General features: G+C 46.7%; 1 protein-coding gene across 1 annotated transcript; it reads right to left on the bottom strand.

The window, feature by feature from the left end:
• Positions 1–1620: 1620 nt before the first annotated feature.
• On the bottom strand, positions 1621–16975 carry LOC121537406 (tetraspanin-31-like). The gene is made up of 4 exons (XM_041845044.1): positions 16901–16975; positions 2440–2574; positions 1950–2060; positions 1621–1695 (listed from the first exon to the last, which is right to left on the bottom strand). The coding sequence occupies exons 1-4, from the start codon at positions 16973–16975 to the stop codon at positions 1621–1623; spliced, it is 396 nt and encodes a 131-aa protein (XP_041700978.1).
• Between the last annotated feature and the right edge of the window lie 2713 nt (positions 16976–19688).

Genomic DNA, 19688 nt, shown 5'->3' with positions numbered 1-19688 from the left:
CTGAAAGCCCTGTATATGTATTAGACCTTGCAGTGGCTCCAATCAAGCACCATATCCACCATCACAACCATATTCATCCAACATAACTGGTTAAAGTAATACAAGCACTGACTTTTCAATTAATGTTAGTCCTAACGGTTGACCCAGATCAATAGAGGCCAGATGAGATGAAATGACACTCCTCCACACTTCTGTGTAAGACGTAGAACAAGCAGTGATGTTTTAGCAGTGAGGTTAACTAAATAACAAACATCTAATGCTAGAAAATAAACCAAATAAAAACAATTTATTTTGCCTGCTGTGCATTATTGGCACTTAAATTGCAAAAATACACAACATTTTAAAATGAGTTTGACACAGTTGAACAAAAACACAAGATGGCAAATGAGAACAAAACCAAAAACATAATTCAGCGTTCAGCCACAAGAGCATTAGTGAGATCGGGCACTGATGTTGGGCGATTAGGCCTGGCTAGCGGTTGGGGTGTTCGATGGGGTTGAGGTCAGGGCTCTGTGCAGGCCAGTCAAGTTATTCCACACCGACCTCGACAAACCATTTCTGTATGGACCTCGCTTTGTGCACGGGGCATTGTAATGCATAAACAGGAAAAGGCCTTCCCCAATCTGTTGCCAGTTTTAACTTAAAGACCCAATGCAGCCATTTTTATATTAATATCAAATCATTTCTGGGTATTAATTAAGTACCTTACTGTAATAGTTTTCCATTTAGATTTCCATTTAGCAAAAAACGTATTCTCTCTTTGTTATTGGTCTATTATTAAACTCCACTCATGCGAAACCTGCTGATTAGAAGGTCCTGTGTATTTTCAAGCAGCAACTATCAGGAAATAACACAGATTATTTTTAAATGTACACTTTTACAGTGTTAGTTTCATTAGCTGTTGTACAATATGATAAAAAACCCAGGAAATAATTAATTTTGACTGCACTGGGCCTTTATGGAGGTGTGTATCTTAGGGTATCGGCTTCTGTGTGTGCTCTCGTCCTTGAATGGCACCCTATTCCCTATATCAGGGGTGCCAAACATACGGCCCAAAATCGGGCCCGCGTGTGGTTTGAATAAAAAACAACAACAAAAAAACAGGGATATGCGATCTCAATCGACATTGAAATGACTAAAACCAAAATGAAACTGTGTATAAATGATAATGGTCACTTTACTCTGTCCAGCTTGCTAACAGTCATCGAAACAAAAGCTAGACAGTAAGGGAGAATCAAAAAAGCATTTTGTTTTGCCAACGTTGACAAATAACATTTTTAATTTTTTTGCCAACGTAGACAATGAGGAAATATCATTCATTTTAAGTGCGGCCCTCCGGACCTCGGTGAAGACTGAATGCGGCTCGCGAGGCAAAATGAGTTTCACACCCCTGCCCTATATAGTGCACTACTTTTTTGACCAGAGCCCTATGGGCCCTGGTCAAAAGTAGTGCACTAAATAGAAAATAGGGTGCCATTTATGATGCACATCATGTGGATGATTGTGCTCCAGTTTGAACGCCTGAGTTTCTAGATGTGCACGATTATACATGTCCAGGTAGCAGTGTATCTTCTCATTGTGCATCTGCAGCATTTCATTATTTACATTGAGTTAGACAGACTATAGGAAAGCACTTGGATTGGCTCTGGGGTCTTTCTGGTTCCTGTAGCGCACTGCCAGCCACACCCCAAGAATCTGGAAGAGAATGGTACACAAGTCAGACAAGGAGGTGGTCAGACAACATGGCTTTTCATATTACTGAGCCAAAACAAGACAAGCCTAAACAAGCTGTACTGAGCTGGCCTGGTTGCCCATCCACAATAGCTGCTGGAACTGTGGACATTGTGAAAATATCAGAGCCGGCACAGTTTGGTTGGGTTCAGGCCGGCACGATAGCGTGTGAAAAGTGCAAATGGTGCCTAAAGAAAGCCTCACGCTCAGACACCCACCTCAGTAAAGCTGAAGAAGAGTCCAACCCCTCCCAGGATCTTCAGAGCCTGTGTAGCGTGATACAGCTTCATGTCACCACAGGCGTAGCAGTTGTTCCTGGCATTACACGGCTGCAATGAAAGAGACACGCTCCCAGTCTCAGCTGTGTGTACTGTTAACATTAGATCAACAGGCAACTACTCTGATAAACCACAGTGAGGGAGGTACACACTACGCTGGCAAAAGCAAGTAGAAATGTTCAGAGCTTCCCTGATCATTACAGCAGATATTCATCAGTGACAGGGTATTACCTATGGATAAAACCAAGTAAATCAGAAATACATTTTCCTGTGGTGATTAATCATGAACAAACCGGAGGTGTAAAAAACAGTTACCATTCCCCCAGTCATATTTAGTATGAGCAGAAGGACCCATGCATTACAAGTACAACTATTTCCAAGTTGTATTTTGTAGGAACATGTATTACAAGCAAGTACAACCAATCCTTACAGCAGTGCAGCTGAAAAAGTCCTGGTTAAACTGCCTCTGGCTGAGGGTGGTGTTGAGCAGGCCACAGCAGTCCAGCCGGCCCTCCAGCTCTCCCTTGGTGTTGTTGCTCATCAGACTCCAGGTGGAGTTCAGCAGCTTCTTCTGGAAGGAAAGAGAGAGGACATTTAGTAATAATAATCATAATAAATGCCATTTAGCAGATACTTTTACCCAAAGCAATTTACAGTCATGCCTGCATACATTTTTGGGTGGCCCCAAAAGGTATTGTGCCATGCTCTAGCAACTGAGCCACACAGCTCCATGAGGACATGAGTGAGTGGAAATACAAGACAACATAGAGACCGATTCTACAGAGAAGGAGGGAGCAGAAGGGAGCAGGGACAAGGCAGGGAACGTGGAGAGGAAGATCATCTATCCAATCCTTTCAGATCTACACAGGTTCCTAGGGGGTAGGGGCTTGATTTTATTTCAGGGGTACTCACCTGCTGCCCTAGGGTCATGGCCAAGCAGGAGCATGACACTCCACAAATTGGATGAGGAATACTAGAAAAGTATGAGCATTTACATTTACATTTACATCATTTAGCAGACGCTCTTATCCAGAGCGACTTACAAATTGGTGCATTCAACTTATGATAGCAAGTGGGACAACCACTTTTTTTCTTTTTTTCTTTATGGGGGGGTAGAAGGATTACTTTATACTATTCCAGGTGAGCATGTACTACAAGGGCACGGTTAAGGACACAACAAACTGTTAACTTATCAACAGTTACTTATCAACTAGGCTATATTGAGAGAGAGTTTCTACATTCTACATGGGAGTTTCTACATTCTACATGGGAGTTTCTACATTCTACATGGGAGTTTCTACATTCTACATGGGATTTTCTACATTGGATTTTCTACATTGGATTTTCTACATTCAACATGGGAGTTCCTACATTCTACATTGGATTTTCTACATTCTACATTGGACATTCTACATTGGACTTTCTACATTCAACATGGGAGTTCCTACATTTTACATGAGAGTTCCCACATTTTACATGGGCTCCAGAGTGGCGCAGCGGTCTAAGGCACTGCATCTCAGTGTTAGAGGCGTCACTACAGACCCTGGTTCGTATTCCAGGCTGTATCAAAATCCAGCCATGATTAGGAGTCCCATAGGGCGGCACATAATTGGCCCAGCATCGTCTGGGTTTGGCCGGGGTAGGCTGTCATTGTAAAAAAGAATTTGTTCTTAATTGACTTGCCTAGTTAAATAAAGGTTAAGTTAAAAAACAAAACATTCTACATGGGAGTTTCTATATTTTGTTGTTTCTACATTCTACTACATTGGAGATACTCTAACCCAGAGACATGTATTTAGAAATTAATACATATCTAAATAAATACGTGTATAAAGATATGGCTCTGCTCCAAACTGTTGCCCAAAACAATGAAGTCAGGGAAACTGTCATTAAAGCCCAACGATTTGAGGAGACTCCCCAACAGGACATATAAAGGATACGATGAAGAGTATGACTTGGTGGTGGTGGGACTTCCGGTACGGATTGAAGACGCGGACGAACCACGACAGACAGTTGTGAATCGAGAGGGATTTTTGAAATTGTTGAAAAACAAACAAACTTTACTCGGTGTGGCAGAGGTTCGGCACGGCCGTGCTGTGAATGGGTCAGAGATGGTAGGAGATAGTGATGGAGAGGAAAGAGAAGCAAGTATGGACCATAGTGGTACAAATAAAGGAGGGAGTAAGAAAGATAAAAAGAAAGCGGGAGAGAAAGGGAGTAGGGGTATGAAGGGGAGCGAGAGGTCTATGGAGGTAAAGAGGAGGCAGAAAAGGAAGTTTGAGGAGAGAAACCTAGCTTCCAACGCTAGCGGAAGTTCGGAGGTAGAAAGTGCAGAGGAAGGGCAAGATAAGACACGAGAGGAACATGGAGGTGAGGAGGAGCATAAAGTGATTATTACGTTTAGGGAGGAAGGGGGAGTTGCAGTTTAGGGAGGAAGGGGGAGTCCGATAAGGTTGACGGCTGTGATAAAATAGTTGATTGGGGAAGTTGTTAATGCTAAAGTGTTAAGAGATGGGAGATTGTTGGTGTGCTGTAAGGACATGGCGCAGAGGAAAAAGCTATCGGAGTGAAGCAAATAGGGAAGTGTAAGGTGGAGTCGAGCAGCTGGACTGATCAAGCAGGGAAGCAGTGGAGTAAAGGGGTGATAACAGGAGTGCCTGTGAGTGTTAGCATTAAAGAGGTAAGGGACAATTTGAGAGGAGGCGTTCTAGTGAATGTACAAAGATTGCAAGCAACAAGGTGTGGAGATAGGGTAGATAGCACGTCTATTCTGTTATATTTCAAGGACAGGGTACTGCCAAATAAGGTAACAATAGGATATATGAGTTATTATGTGAGGGCTTATGTACCGAAGCCTTTAAGATGTTATAAATGCCAGAGGTTTGGGCATGTGGCAACAGTCTGTAAAGAGAAAAAGAGGTGTGCCAGGTATGGAGGAGAGCATGAGTATGGGAAGTGTGGAGATGGTGTACAACCAAAGTGCTGCAACTGTGGGGGTGCTCATAGTGTGGCATATAGTGGGTGTGAGGCTATGAAGAAGGCAGTGGAGGTGCAACAAGTGAGAGAAGGGTGTCATATGCTGAGGCAGTGAGGGTGGTCCAGGTCCAGGGAGATACAGGTTCAAGGGAGTGATGGGTAGGAGCATCTAGACCGGGGATTACGGGTCAGGTGGGCAGCGATATGGTATTCATAGAAAAGCTGGTGACGTTCATAGCAGGAGCTATCCATAGCACTGATAAAGTAGAGTCTAAAACGGAGAGGATTAAACTAATAGTGAAAGCTGCTGGGAGACATTTGAGTATGACAGGGTTGACATGGGAAGAGGTCCGAGATTACCTCAATCAGCCAATGGTGGAGTCATGTATTACTGGAGCTTAGTTATGGTGGCAGTACTACAATGGAATGCTCGAAGCCTGTTGGCTAATGGGCAGGAATTCAAGCAGTTCATTGTTGATATGCTAGCTAAGCCTGGTGTGATTTGTGTGCAGGAAACATGGCTCAAACCAAATGTGGAGTTTATCATACAGGGATATGTAGTGGTTCATAGGGACCGAGATATAGGTGGAGGGGGGGGATTATGCCACCTTCATAAAGCAAGCAATTCCTTACAAGATGATAGGCAAAGGTATTGAACAGGAGTATGTGGTGGTGGAGGTGTGGCTGAGAGGAGGGGTGCTAGTGGTATTGAATTACTATAATCCGTGTCAGATATTGGACATGGAAGTGCTGGAGAGGGTGGAGGGCCAGGAAAGAAGTAAGGTAATGTGGTGTGGGGATTTCAACCCCCACAACACGCTTTGGGGGGGGGGGAAACGGATGGATGGAAATGGCCAAGTGATGGAAAATTTGATAGAAAATAAAGATCTGGTGTGCCTGAATGATGGCAGAGGGACCAGGATTGATGTAGCCACAGGGAAAGAGTCTGCCTTGGACCTCACTCTGGTATCTAGTGCGATGGCAGGAATATGTGAGTGGGAGGTATGGGAGGAGTCGACAGTAGGGAGTGATCATTACCCCATAGTATGCACAGTAGGCCGGAGGGAGGAGGTGGTGTTAGTGGGTGGAGTAGGCAGGTGGGTGTTTGGAAGGGCAAAGTGGGATCAGTTTCAGGAGCTGAGTGAGCAGGTGATGGCTCGGGTGGATATGAGAGGGGATGTAGATAGTATGAATAACTGGGTGAGAACAGCGTTAGTGGGGGCAGCTACTGAGGCTATACCTAAGAGTTCAGGGAAGAGGAGGAGGAAAGCAGTCCCATGGTGGACGGAGGAAGGTGGGGCAATGGTGAGGAGTAGGAACAGGGCATTTAGAGTACTGAAAAGGACGCATAACTTCCAACATCTGATTCAGTATAAGCAGGCCCAGGCCATGGGGAGGAGAACTATCAGAGGTCATGTTGGCATCGGTTCTGTGACACCATTGGAAGGGTGACACCTGTGGGAGAAGTGTGGGGGATGATTAAGAGGATGAGTGGGATCAGAAGGGAGTGGGATTATCCAGTGTTGACAAGTGGGGAGGATGTAGCAGTAACAGATGAGGAGAAAGCAGAGATGATGGCCAGAGCATTTGTCCAAGTGCATAGCTCCGCAAATCTGTCAGAGGGGCAGAGAGAACACGAGAGAGGAGCATCATGGAGTGCTGGAAAGGAGGGAGGATGTAAATGATGAGTTGAATGCACCATTTACCAGGGCAGAGGTGAAAAGAGCAATAGGTAACGGTGGGTTAACTTCACCTGGGAAAGATGAGGTGTGCTATGTTATGTTGGCCAATCTTAGTGATGAGGCACTGGATAAGGTATTGGTGTTGGACAACAGAGTGTGGGAGGAGGGGAAACTACCAGGCAGTTGGAAGCAGAGGTCAGGAAGGCTCAGGTGAACAAGGAGACTGTTGTAGCTGTCTTTTTTTATGTGGAGAAGGTGTATGATATGATGTGGAAGGAGGGGTTGTTAATCAAGCTTGATATTATGGGGGTAGGAGGAAGAATGTACAACTGGATAAGGATTTCCTGTTTGGAAGGTCTATCAAAGTCTTTATCAGGCACTTGGTGGATAATGGTACACCGCAGGGGAATGTGATTAGTCCTCTGTTGTTCTCAATCATGATCAATTATGTTTCCTGTCACGACTGTCTGTGAGATGCGGTAAACGAAGTCAGGTGCAGGACACAGAACTCTCGGATACGTACTTTTAATACGAAAAGGATCCAAAAGGACACAGAAAATAACTCCACGCAGGGAGGAAATAACCCGCTCACAAAATAGACAACCGTGAAGGGGAAAACAATCACACATAAAGTACAGATGAGAGACAGGGGTAATTATAAGGGAAACAATTAACATAATGACGAACAGGTGTAAACAATACAGACAAAACTAAACAAACACCGATAACATCGAACGGCAGTAGCTAGTATTCCGGGCACGACGAACGCCGAAGCCTGCCCGAGCAAGGAGGAGGAGCAGCCTCGGCAGAATCCGTGACAGTACCCCCCCCTTGACGCATGGCTCCAGCCGTGCGCCGACCCCGGCCTCGGGGACGGCCAGGAGGACGCGGAGCAGGGCGAGTTGGGTGACTCCGGTGGAACTCTGTCAACAGGGAGGGATCTAGGATGTCCCTCCTAGGGACCCAGCACCGTTCCTCCGGATCGTACCCCTCCCACTCCACGAGATACTGCAGACCCCCCATCCGACGCCTCGAATCCACGATGGAACGGACTGAGTACGGCGGAGCCCCTTCAATGTCTAGTGGGGGCGGAGGGGCCTCTTGTACCTCATTCTCCTGGAGTGGACCAGCTACCACCGGCCTGAGGAGAGACACATGGAACGAGGGGTTAATGCGATAATTAACAGGCAGCTGTAACCTATAACATACCTCGTTCAATCTCCTCAGGACTTTAAATGGCCCCACAAACCGCCGGCCCAGCTTCCGGCAGGGCAGGTGAAGCGGCAGGTTTCTGGTCGAGAGCCAGACCCGATCTCCCGGTGCATAAACCGGACCCTCACTGCGGTGGCGATCGGCGCTCGCATTTTGCCGTCTGATGGCCCGCTGCAGATGGATGTGCGCAGCGTTCCATGTCTCCTCCGAGCGCCGAAACCATTCATCCACCACAGGAGCCTCGATCTGGCTCTGATGCCAGGGTGCCAGAACCGGCTGATAGCCCAACACACACTGGAAAGGAGTGAGATTAGTGGAGGAGTGGCGGAGTGAGTTTTGGGCTATCTCTGCACAGGGAATATACCCCGACCACTCCTCCTGCCGGTCCTGGCAGTAGGACCTCAGAAACCTACCCACATCTTGGTTTACTCTCTCCACCTGCCCATTACTCTCAGGGTGAAAACCCGAGGTAAGGCTGATCGAGACCCCCAAACGTTCCATGAACGCCCTCCACACTCTAGAGGTGAACTGGGGACCCCGATCAGACACTATATCCTCAGGCACCCCGTAGTGCCGGAAAACGTGAGCAAACAGGGCTTCGGCCGTTTGTAGGGCTGTAGGAAGACCTGGCATAGGGATGAGACGGCAGGCCTTAGAAAACCGATCCACAACGACCAAGATCGTGGTATTCCCCTGGGAGGGGGGAAGGTCTGTGACAAAATCCACCGACAGGTGAGACCACAGCCGTTGTGTAACGGGGAGAGGTTGTAACTTCCCCCTGGGCAGGTGTCTAGGCGCCTTACACTGGGCGCACACTGAGCAGGAAGAAACGTAAACTCTCACGTCCTTAGCTAAGGTGGGCCACCAGTACTTCCCGCTAAGACAGTGCACTGTCCGACCAATACCAGGCTGACCAGAGGAGGGTGACGTGTGAGCCCAATAAATCAGTTGGTCACGGACCTCGAGCGGCACGTACCTCCGTCCCTCTGGACACTCTGGGGGAGAAGGGTCTGTAAGTAACGCCCGCTCGATTTCCGTGTCGACCTCCCACACCACCGGTGCCACGAGACAAGACTCCGGTAGTATGGGAGTGGGCTCAATGGACCTCTCCTCTGTGTCATATCGTCGGGACAGGGCGTCTGCCTTAACGTTCTGTGACCCGGGGAAACACGTGATCTTAAAGACAAACCGGGCCAGAAACATGGCCCACCTAGCCTGACGAGGGTTCAGTCTCTTCGCTGCCCGGATGTACTCCAGGTTACGATGGTCAGTCAGAATGAGAAAAGGGTGGTTAGCCCCCTCAAGCCAATGTCTCCACACCTTCAGGGCCTGGACCACAGCTAGCAGCTCCCTGTCCCCCACGTCATAATTGCGCTCCGCCGGACTGAGCTTCTTAGAATAGAAAGCACAGGGGCGGAGTTTTGGAGGCGTGCCCGAGCGCTGAGAGAGTATAGCACCGATCCCGCCTCGGACGCATCCACCTCGACTTGGAACGCCAAAGAGGGATCCGGATGTGCCAGCACCGGAGCTGAGGTGAACAGGTCCTTCAAATGACTAAACGCCCTGTCCGCCTCAGCCGACCACTGCAACGCACCGGGCCCCCTTTAGCAGGGGAGGTAATGGGAGCCGCTACCTGTCCAAAACCGCGGATAAACCTCCGGTAGTAATTGGCAAAACCCAAAAACCGCTGCACCTCCTTTACTGTAGTTGGAGTCTGCCAATTACGCACGGCTGAAACGCGGTCAATCTCCATCTCCACCCCTGACGCAGACAACCAGTGTCCCAGGAAGGAGATGGACTCCTGGAAAAACAGACATTTCTCTGCCTTCACATACAGATCATGCTCCAACAGTCTACCCAGCACCCGACGTACCAGGGACACATGCTCGGTACGTGTAGCGGAGTATATCAGAATGTCATCAATATACTGTACACCACTACCCCCTGTCCATGCAAATCTCAGAAAATCTCGTCTACAAATGATTGGAAGACTGAAGGAGCATTCATTAGACCGTATGGCATGACGAGGTACTCACAGTGACCCGAGGTGGTACTGAAGGCTGTTTTCCACTCATCTCCCTCCCGAATGCGCACCAGGTTGTAAGCGCTCCTGAGATCCAATTTTGTGAAGAAGCACGCCCCGTGTAATGACTCCATCATACTAGCAATCAGAGGGAGAGGATAGCTGTATTTAATAGTGATCTGATTGAGACCACGGTAATCAATACACGGGCGTAAACCCCCATCCTTCTTCTTCACAAAAAAGAAACTTGAGGACGCAGGAGAAGTGGAAGGCCGTATGTATACCTGTCTCAAGGATTCGGCGACGTATGTCTCCATAGCAGCCGTCTCCTCCTGAGACAGAGGATACACATGGCTGCGAGGAAGCGCCGCGCCAACCTGGAGGTCTATCGCACAATCCCCCTGTCGATGAGGTGGTAATTGAGTCGCCTTCTTCTTACAGAAGGCGCTTGCCAAATCGGCATACTCAGGAGGAATGTGCATTGTGGGCATTTGGTTCGGACTCTCCACCGTCGTTGCCCCTACGGAAACACCTACACACCGCCCCACACACTGATCAGACCATCCCTTGAGAGCCCTCTGTTGCCATGAAATGTTGGGGTCATGAGATATTAACCAGGGAAGTCCCAACACCACTGGAAACGCAGGAGAGTCAATTAAATACAACTGTATAGTCTCCTCATGACCCTTCTGCGCTTTCATCTTCAGTGGCGCTGTGACCTCCCTAATCAATCCCGAACCACAAAGGCCGGCTATCTAGGGCATGGATAGGGAAGGGCACATCGACTGGTAATATAGGGATTCCTAACTTATATGAGAAATGGCGATCGATAAAATTCCCAGCTGCACCTGAATCGACTAGCGCCTTATGCTGGGTGTAAGAAGAAACTTCTGGAAACATCACTTGGATACACATATGAACAGCAGAGAGCTCTGGGTGAGTTGGGACCTTACTCACCGGGAATGACTCATCAGTGCGCTGCCTGCTGCCTCGAATCCGAGGAGACCCTCCCCAGCACCGAACCGCCGTGTGTCCTCGGCGGCCACAGTTAGTGCAGGGGACAGCCTCCTTCCTGGCCTCCCTACTACCAGCACCCCCGAGCTTCATAGGGCTCGGCTCGGAGGTGCTGGGGGATGGAATGGACGGCCCCAGCGCTGGACATCTGCGGGTAGCCAACAGGGTATCCAAGCGAATCGACATGTCCACCAGCTGATCGAAGCTTAGGTTGGTGTCCCTGCAGGCCAGCTCTCGACAAACGTCCTCCCTCAGGCTGCATCTGTAGTGGTCAATGAGGGCCCTCTCATTCCATCCCGAATTGGCAGCCAGAGTCCGGAAGTCAAGTGCGAATTCCTGCGCGCTCCTCCTCCCCTGTCTGAGGTGGAATAGACGCTCCCCCGCCGCCTTCCCCTCCGGGGGATGACGAACACTGCCCTGAAGCGGCGGGTGAACTCCGCATAGTTCACAGTAGCGGCGTCTATCCCTCCCCACTCGGCGTTGGCCCACTCCAGTGCCTTGCCGGACAGACAGGAGATGAGGGCGGACACGCTCTCGTATCCCGAGGGTGCCGGGTGAATGGTTGCCAGGTAAAGTTCCACCTGGAGCAGGAAACCCTGACACCCGGCTGCGGTGCCATCATAAGCCCTCGGGAGCGAGAGCCGAATCCCACTGGACTCCGGATGTGAGACGATAGGAGTAGCCGATGGTGGTGGTATCGTTGGAGGAGGTGTGGGCAAACCTCCTCTCTCCCATCGTCCCAAAGTGTTCATAACGTTATCCATAGCGACACCAAGATTTTGGAGCATCGCTGCCTGTTGTAGGACGCGCTCCTCGAGTGATCCAGTCGGTGCCGTCGCTCCTGCTGACTCCATGGTAAGGTGTGTGATTCTGTCACGACTGTCTGTGAGATGCGGTAAACGAAGTCAGGCGCAGGACACAGAACTCTCGGATACGTACTTTTAATACGAAAAGGATCCAAAAGGACACAGAAAATAACTCCACACAGGGACGAAATAACCCGCTCACAAAATAGACAACCGTGAAGGGGAAAACAATCACACACAAAGTACAGATGAGAGACAGGGGTAATTATAAGGGAAACAATTAACATAATGACGAACAGGTGTAAACAATACAGACAAAACTAAACAAACACCGATAACATCGAACGGCAGTAGCTAGTACTCCGGGGACGACGAACGTCGAAGCCTGCCCGAGCAAGGAGGAGGAGCAGCCTCGGCAGAATCCGTGACATTTACTCTCAGGTACAGCCGGATATAGGGAGGTCGTTATTTGCAGATGATGGTGCCTTATGGAAGAGGGGAAGAAATTTGCCATACATAGTCAGGAAGGTACAGGAAGCAATTTATGAGGTAAAGCAGTGGGCATTAATGTGGGGATTCAGGTTCTCTGTAGAGAAAACTCAAACAGTGTTCTTTACCAGGAGGAAGGTGAGAGATGAGGTATGCTTGAGGTTATATGGGAGAAACTTGGAGAGGGTGGGGGCCTTCAGGTTCCTTGGTGTATACTTTGATACTAGACTGACCTGGGCAGAACACATTGAGAGAGTGGTGGGAAAGTGTAAGAAGGTGCTAAATGTGATGCGCTGTCTGACGGGGAAGGAGTGGGGGGCTGGGCGTTCCTCATTGAAGACCATGTATGTTGCATTGATCCGATCTGTAATAGACTATGGAAGTATAGCATATGGTTCGGCAGCCCGGACCTCACTGGAAAGGCTAGATGTCATACAGGGGCAAGGACTCAGAATATGTAGTGGGGCGTTTACGACGTCCCCAGTGGCTGCATTACAGGTGGAGATGGGGGATATGCCGTTGCAGATTAGGAAACAGCAGCTGGCAATGAATTACTGGGTCAACCTACAAGGACATCAATTGTATTTGTCACATACACGTGTTTAGCAGATGTTATAGCAGGTGTAGCGAAATGCTTGTGCTTCTAGCTCCGACAGTGCAGTAATATCTAACAAGTAATATCTAACAATTTCACAACATATACCCAATACACACAAAACTAGTAAGGAATGGGATTTAAGAATATATACATATATGGACAAGCAATGACAGAGCGGCATGGACTAAGATACAGCAGAATATTATAGAATAGAATGCAGTATATACATATGAGATGAGTAGTGCAAGATATGTAAACATTATTAAAGTGACTAGTGTTCCATTTCTTAAAGTGGCCAGTGATTTCAATAGGCAGCAGCAGCTTCTAATGTGCTAGTGATGGCTATTTAACAGTCTGATGGCCTTGAGATAGAAGCTGTTTTTCATTCTCTCGGTCCCAGCTTTGATGCACCTGTTCTGACCTCGCCTTCTGGATGATAGCGGGGTGAACAGGCAGTGGCTCGGGTGGTTGATGTCCTTGATGATCTTTTTGGCCTTCCTATGACATCGGGTGCTGTATGTGTCTTGGAGGGCGGGTAGTTGGAGTGTCTCATATTGCGAAACGGATTTTACAGGCATGCTGGGAACATGAGCAAAGACCGAACACGAGCTTTGGGTGTGTGGGTAATACCCAGGCGAAGGAGATGGGACTGTATGGAAGGGAGTTTAGTTCAACGGTAGTTATTCCTGTAAATCCACCATGGCTACTCCTGTCTCCAGTAGTTGATCTAGAAGTGTTGGAGAGACTACAGAAAGATAGGGAGGGTGTTGATCCAGCTGATTTCTTTAAGTGACGTCTGGAAACTGTGTATCAGGATTTTGTGGCCATTTACACAGATGGTTCAAAAGATCCAAGGACAGGACGTACTGGGTCAGCATTTGTAGTGCAGGAATGTGGGGAAACGCATGACAGATCATCTGGCTGTATATACGGCGGAGCTGATGGCCATACTGTTGGCCTTGCAGTGGGTGGAGGACGTTAAGCCAGACAGAGTAGTTATTTGCTCTGATTCATGTGCAGTGTTAATGAGTCTTCAGTCCTTTAGCTCACGTAGCAGACAAGACCTGCTTTGTGAGGTGCTACAAACCCATGGCAGGATTAAGCAGATGGGTATTCAGATAAGATTTACTTGGGTTCCAGCACGTGGGGGTGGAGGGGAACGAGGCAGTAGATGAACTGGCTAAACAAGCACTTAGTAGTGGGGATGTTGATGTTGAAGTGTCAATGAGCAAGGCAAAAAGACTGATGTATACAGTGATGGTGAAGAAATGGCAGGAGCAGTGGAATAGAAATAATAAGGGAAGGCATTTATTTCAAGTACAGAGGAAAGTCAGGAGGGGAGGACAGCAGGAAGGGACAGAAGAGAGGAGGCTATTTTTACAAGATTAAGGGTGGGACACTGCCAGTTGAATAAGACATTAAACGTGATAGGAAAGCATCCATCAGGAAAGTGTGATTATTGTCAGGAAATAGAGACTGTGGAGCATGTATTGCTACAGTGTGGGCAGTATCAGAGGGAAAGAGAGAGGATTAGATTTAGTATGAGGGAGAAGGGGATACAGGAAATTAGTTTAAAGAGTATATTGAGTAGAGCGTCATTAGATATAGTCTAAAATATTTTGTTATCTTTTTTAAGAGAAACAGGGTTGGCAGGTAGGATTTAGTTTATCCCTGTCTCTGGTCCACACTCTAGTATGGTAGGTGGTGGTAATGCACCATAACGTTGGATGCCAACCGCCAATAAACCCCACTGAAGAAGAAGATGACTTGGTGGTGGTGGATAATAATAATAATAATAATAATATGCCATTTAGCAGACGCTTTTATCCAAAGCGACTTACAGTCATGCGTGCATACATTTTTGTGTATGGGTGGTCCTGGGGATCGAACCCACTACCTTGGCATTACAAGCGCCGTGCTCTACCAGCTGAGCTACAGAGGACCACATTGGACCACATTGGATGGCTCCAATGAGTCCCACGATGCCTATGAGAAGCAGCAAGAAGCCCACAGCTATGACCCCACCAATGATGTGGATGCTTGACACGATGCCAAACTCCTTCCCCCATGCTGCCACGCCTACCAGCAGCAGACCTACCAGCTGAGGAGGAGGGAGGCGAGAAGCAGTCAAATAAAGTAGCTAAACAATTAACATGGTCCCAGATGTGGTTGTGTTGTCTTGTCAACGCCCATGGTAATGGACAAATGTGCAATGATCATGGGAGTTGGCAAGACAGCACAAACAGATCTGGGACCAGGCTAGGAAGGAGTCACAGCAACAGGTAAAGAAACAAGCAACAAAATCAACCAGTGTCTCTAATACACTCTCCCGAGTGGCGCAGCGGTCTAAGGCACTGCATCTCAGTGCTTGAGGCGTCACTACAGACCCCCTGGTTCAATTCCAGGCTGTATCACAACCGGCCGTTATTGGGAGTTCCATAGGGCGGCGCACAATTGGCCCAGCGTCGTCCGGGTTTGGCCGGTGTACGCCGTCATTGTAAATAAGAATTTGTTCTTAACTGACTTGCCTAGTTAAATAAAAAATTAAAATAAACAATACTGTTAAGGAACCAATGTCTCTAATACAATACTATTAACTGGCAGTTTGAGGTGAGGATGTTTACTGAGGTAAGATATGTGCTAAATGCATCCAAACACACACATTATCTAAAGACTGAGCTCGCAGCTGAGCAACAATCCTCTACACTTGACTGCAGACCTTGTTGGGAGCTGTAATGTGTGTCAGTGATGATTCAGAGGTCGGGAGAAAACAGTGAGCTAGTGTTATTGCTAACTAGTAGATAGGAATGTTAGCTTACTAGCTAGCTAAATCAAAACACTGCTAAGTCAGCAAGTTACCTAGTTAGCTAACTAATGTCTGTACAGTATTGTTTGGAGTTGTGGACGTACAGTAGCTGTTAGCTTGCAGATGTAGGTATTATTCACAAGCAGCAGTTAAGCTAGCTAGCTAACAAGGATGACACCGTTAACTCCTCGACTAACCTGTACCCTCGCACATTGACTCGGTACCGGTACCCCCTGTATATTGCCTCATTATTGCTATTTTATTGTGTTACTTATTTTTTTCACTTTAGTTTATTTAGTAAATATTTTTTTTAAACGGCATTGTTGGTTAAGGGCTTGTAAGTAAGCATTTCACGGTAAGGGATAAACCTGTTGTATTCGGCGCATGTCGTGTATTTAGTCCTCGTTTGATTATTTTCCCATACTTTCTCTTATTTTCTCTCTGCGTTGTTGAGAAGGGCCCGTAAGTAAGCATCTCACTGTTAGTCTTGATGTGTGCGTGTGTGTTTATTATGTTGTGGGGTTATGTGCTGGACACAGGAAGTGTGTATTTATAGATCCGACCTTTGAGCTTCATCTGAGGAGGGGGAGGGGGGATGGACGGGACGACGACGACTTCCTGTGTGTGTGTTTTTGAATAATTTAGCCAGTGTCCCGGCAGAGGAGTGAACGAGGTCAGAAGCTCCTGCAACAACCGTCTCTTTCCATCCCTCACTTTTTTACATTTTTCCATCTCTTCCCACTATCTCACAGATTCTCTATTTACATCTCTCTCTCGCTCAATCTCTCTCTCTCTCTCAGTACATCTCTCTCCCCTCTTTTCCCTCTCCCTCCTTCCTTACATCTCCCATCCCTATTTCCTCCTCCATTACTAGAGAAGGATCAGATCTTGACCACAGACGCTCATGTAGAGTTTAGCCACAGATGACCGTGTGTATATGCAAATATAACCACCATCTGTGTCACCACGGAAACAGATTACCTTTGATAATGTATGCACTCACTAACTGTAAGTCGCTCTGGATAAGAGCGTCAGCTAAATGACTAAAATGTAAATGTAATCTAGCTAATGTTAGCTAAATCTTTTACACAACACATCTAATGTTAGGTAGCAAAAGCAAAATGCACAGCTTTCTAACGTACGTCAGGAGTTACCCATATGTCCAGTTAGTTGACGTCGTAAACTAGCTACTTAAACGAAATTCAAAATGTGTTAGCAAGCTAGTTAACATTAGTTACACAATCTTCCATTTGCCAGTTAACATTAGCTAGCTAAGATGTCCCACTTCAATACTCCCAATGTAAACCACATTTAAGGAACAAAGCGCATTTTTAGAGCAGGTAAATCCACCACAGACCATATTCGTAAATGTATAGAAAACCGAACACCAAGATCTTGCTTTCCTATCAAAGCTTTCACAGGCTAACTCTGGATAAAGGTATTTGTTGTTGGTCTGGTAGGCAACAGGGGTGTAACCATTGAGGTGGTTCTTCTTCTTCTTCTTCTTCTTCGATGAGGTTTAACGGCAGTTGGCATCCAATAAATGTTGCATTACCGCCACCTACTAGACTGGAGTATAACTCCTTTATGCGTTGCTTGAAAAAAGTAATAAATAAACAAATACCCTACCATCTAACACTACACTCGTAAAAAAATTATATAAATATATATATGATAATAATACCACGACCCTACGCCACTATTTAAATCTATTTAGTCCTACTTCAGCCTGAAAGGATGGGACACCACCACTTAACACACCCTGTAACTCTTCTGACGTCAAGTCTCGCACACCCAAATACCACTTTGCAGCTGCCACCACAACCTCAATTTTCTGCGACTTACATTCCATCCCTGCAGTACAGTTGATAACCATTGCTATAAATGATAAAAAATCCAATCTTACTGAAACATACACTACCAGTCAAAAGTTTGGACATACCTACTCATTCATGGGTTTTTCTTTATTTTGACAGTTTGTTACATTGTAGAATAATAGTGAAGACATCAAAACTATGAAATAACACATATGGAATCATGTAGTAACCAAAAAGTGTTAAATCAAAATATATTTTATATTTGAGATTCTTCAAATATCCACCCTTTGCCTTGATGACAGCTTTGCACACTCTTGGCATTCTCTCAACCATGAGGTAGTCACCTGGAATGCGTTTCAATTAACAGGTGTGCCTTCTTAAAAGTTAATTTGTGGAATTTCTTTCCTTCTTAATGCGTTAGAGCCAATCAGTTGTGTTGTGACAAGGTGGTGGGGGGGGGGGGGGTACAGAAGATAGCCCTATATGGTAAAAGACAATGTCCATATTATGTCAAGAGCAGCTCAAATAAGCAAAGACAAACAACAGTCCATCATTACTTTAAGACATGAAGGTCAGTCAATCCGGAAAATTTCAAGAACTTTGAAAGTTTCTTCAAGTGCAGTCGCAAATACCATTAAGCGCTATGATGAAACTGGCTCTCATGAGGACCACCACAGGAATGGAAGACCCATAACATATATTTTGATTTGTTTAACACTTTTTTGGTTACTACATGATTTCATATGTGTTATTTCAGAGTTTTGATGTCTTCACTATTATTCTACAATGTAGAAAATAGTAAAAATAAAGAAAAACCGTTGAATGAGTCCAAACTTTTGACTGGTACAGTATATCATTTGTTGGTTAGTTCCTCTGTACTGGTACAGATCTACTACTCACACAACTCCTCTCAGGATCCCTCCCCTTGACCCATCTCTCCACTTTCTTCACTGCCTCAGCATATGACAACTTCTGCACTACTCTAACCCTGGAAACCTCAACCTGCCTCTCTCGCACTGGACATTTCTGATCCCCGCCCCATGGGCACCCCTACAATTAACACATACAGTGAGGGAAAAAAGTATTTGATCCCCTGATGATTTTGTACGTTTGCCCACTGACAAAGACATGACCAGTCTATAATTTTAATGGTAGGTTTATTTGAACAGTGATAGACAGAATAACAACAAAAAATCCAGAAAAACACATGTCAAAAATGTTATAAATTGATTTGCATTTTAATGAGGGAAATAAGTATTTGACCCCTCTGCAAAACATGACTTAGTACTTGGTGGCAAAACCCTTGTTGGTAATCACAGAGGTCAGACGTTTCTTGTAGTTGGCCACCAGGTTTGCATACATCTCAGGAGGGATTTTGTCCCACTCCTTTTTGCAGATCTTCTCCAAGTCATTAAGGTTTCGAGGCTGACGTTTGGCAACTCGAACCTTCAGCTCCCTCCACAGATTGTCTATGGGATTAAGGTCTGGAGACTGGCTAGGACACTCCAGGACCTTAATGTGCCTCTTCTTGAGCCACTCCTTTGTTGCCTTGGCCGTGTGTTTTGGGTCATTGTCATGCTGGAATACCCATCCACAACACATTTTCAATGACCTGGCTGAGGGAAGGATGTTCTCACCCAAGATTTGACGGTACGTGGCCCCGTCCATCGTCCCTTTGATGCGGTGAAGTTGTCCTGTCCCCTTCCATGTTTGACGGTGGGGATGGTGTTCTTGGGGTCATAGGCAGCATTCCTCCTCCTCCAAACACGGCGAGTTGAGTTGATGCTCGATTTTGGTCTCATCTGACCACAACATTTTCACCCAGTTCTCTGAATCATTCAGATGTTCATTGGCGGTTCTGGGCTGATTCCTCACCGTTCTCATGATCATTGCAACTCCACAAGGTGAGATCTTGCATGGAGCCCCAGGCCGAGGGAGATTGACAGGTCTTTTGTGTTTCTTCCATTTGCGAATAATCGCACCAACTGTTGTCACCTTCTCACCAAGCTGCTTGGCGATGGTCTTGTAGCCCATTCCAGCCTTGTGTAGGTCTACAATCTTGTCGCTGACATCCTTGGAGAGCTCTTTGGTCTTGGCCATGGTGGAGAGTTTGGAATCTGATTGATTGATTGCTTCTGTGGACAGGTGTCTTTTATACAGGTAACAAGCTGAGATTAGGAGCACTCCCTTTAAGAGTGTGCTCCTAATCTCAGCTCGTTACCTGTATAAAAGACACCTGGGAGCCAGACATTTTTC

This window comes from Coregonus clupeaformis, chromosome 24 (assembly GCF_020615455.1).
Source record: "Coregonus clupeaformis isolate EN_2021a chromosome 24, ASM2061545v1, whole genome shotgun sequence".
Lineage (NCBI taxonomy): Eukaryota > Metazoa > Chordata > Actinopteri > Salmoniformes > Salmonidae > Coregonus > Coregonus clupeaformis.
Note: the sequence above shows the minus strand (reverse complement) of the source record. Positions and strands in the feature narration are given on the sequence as shown.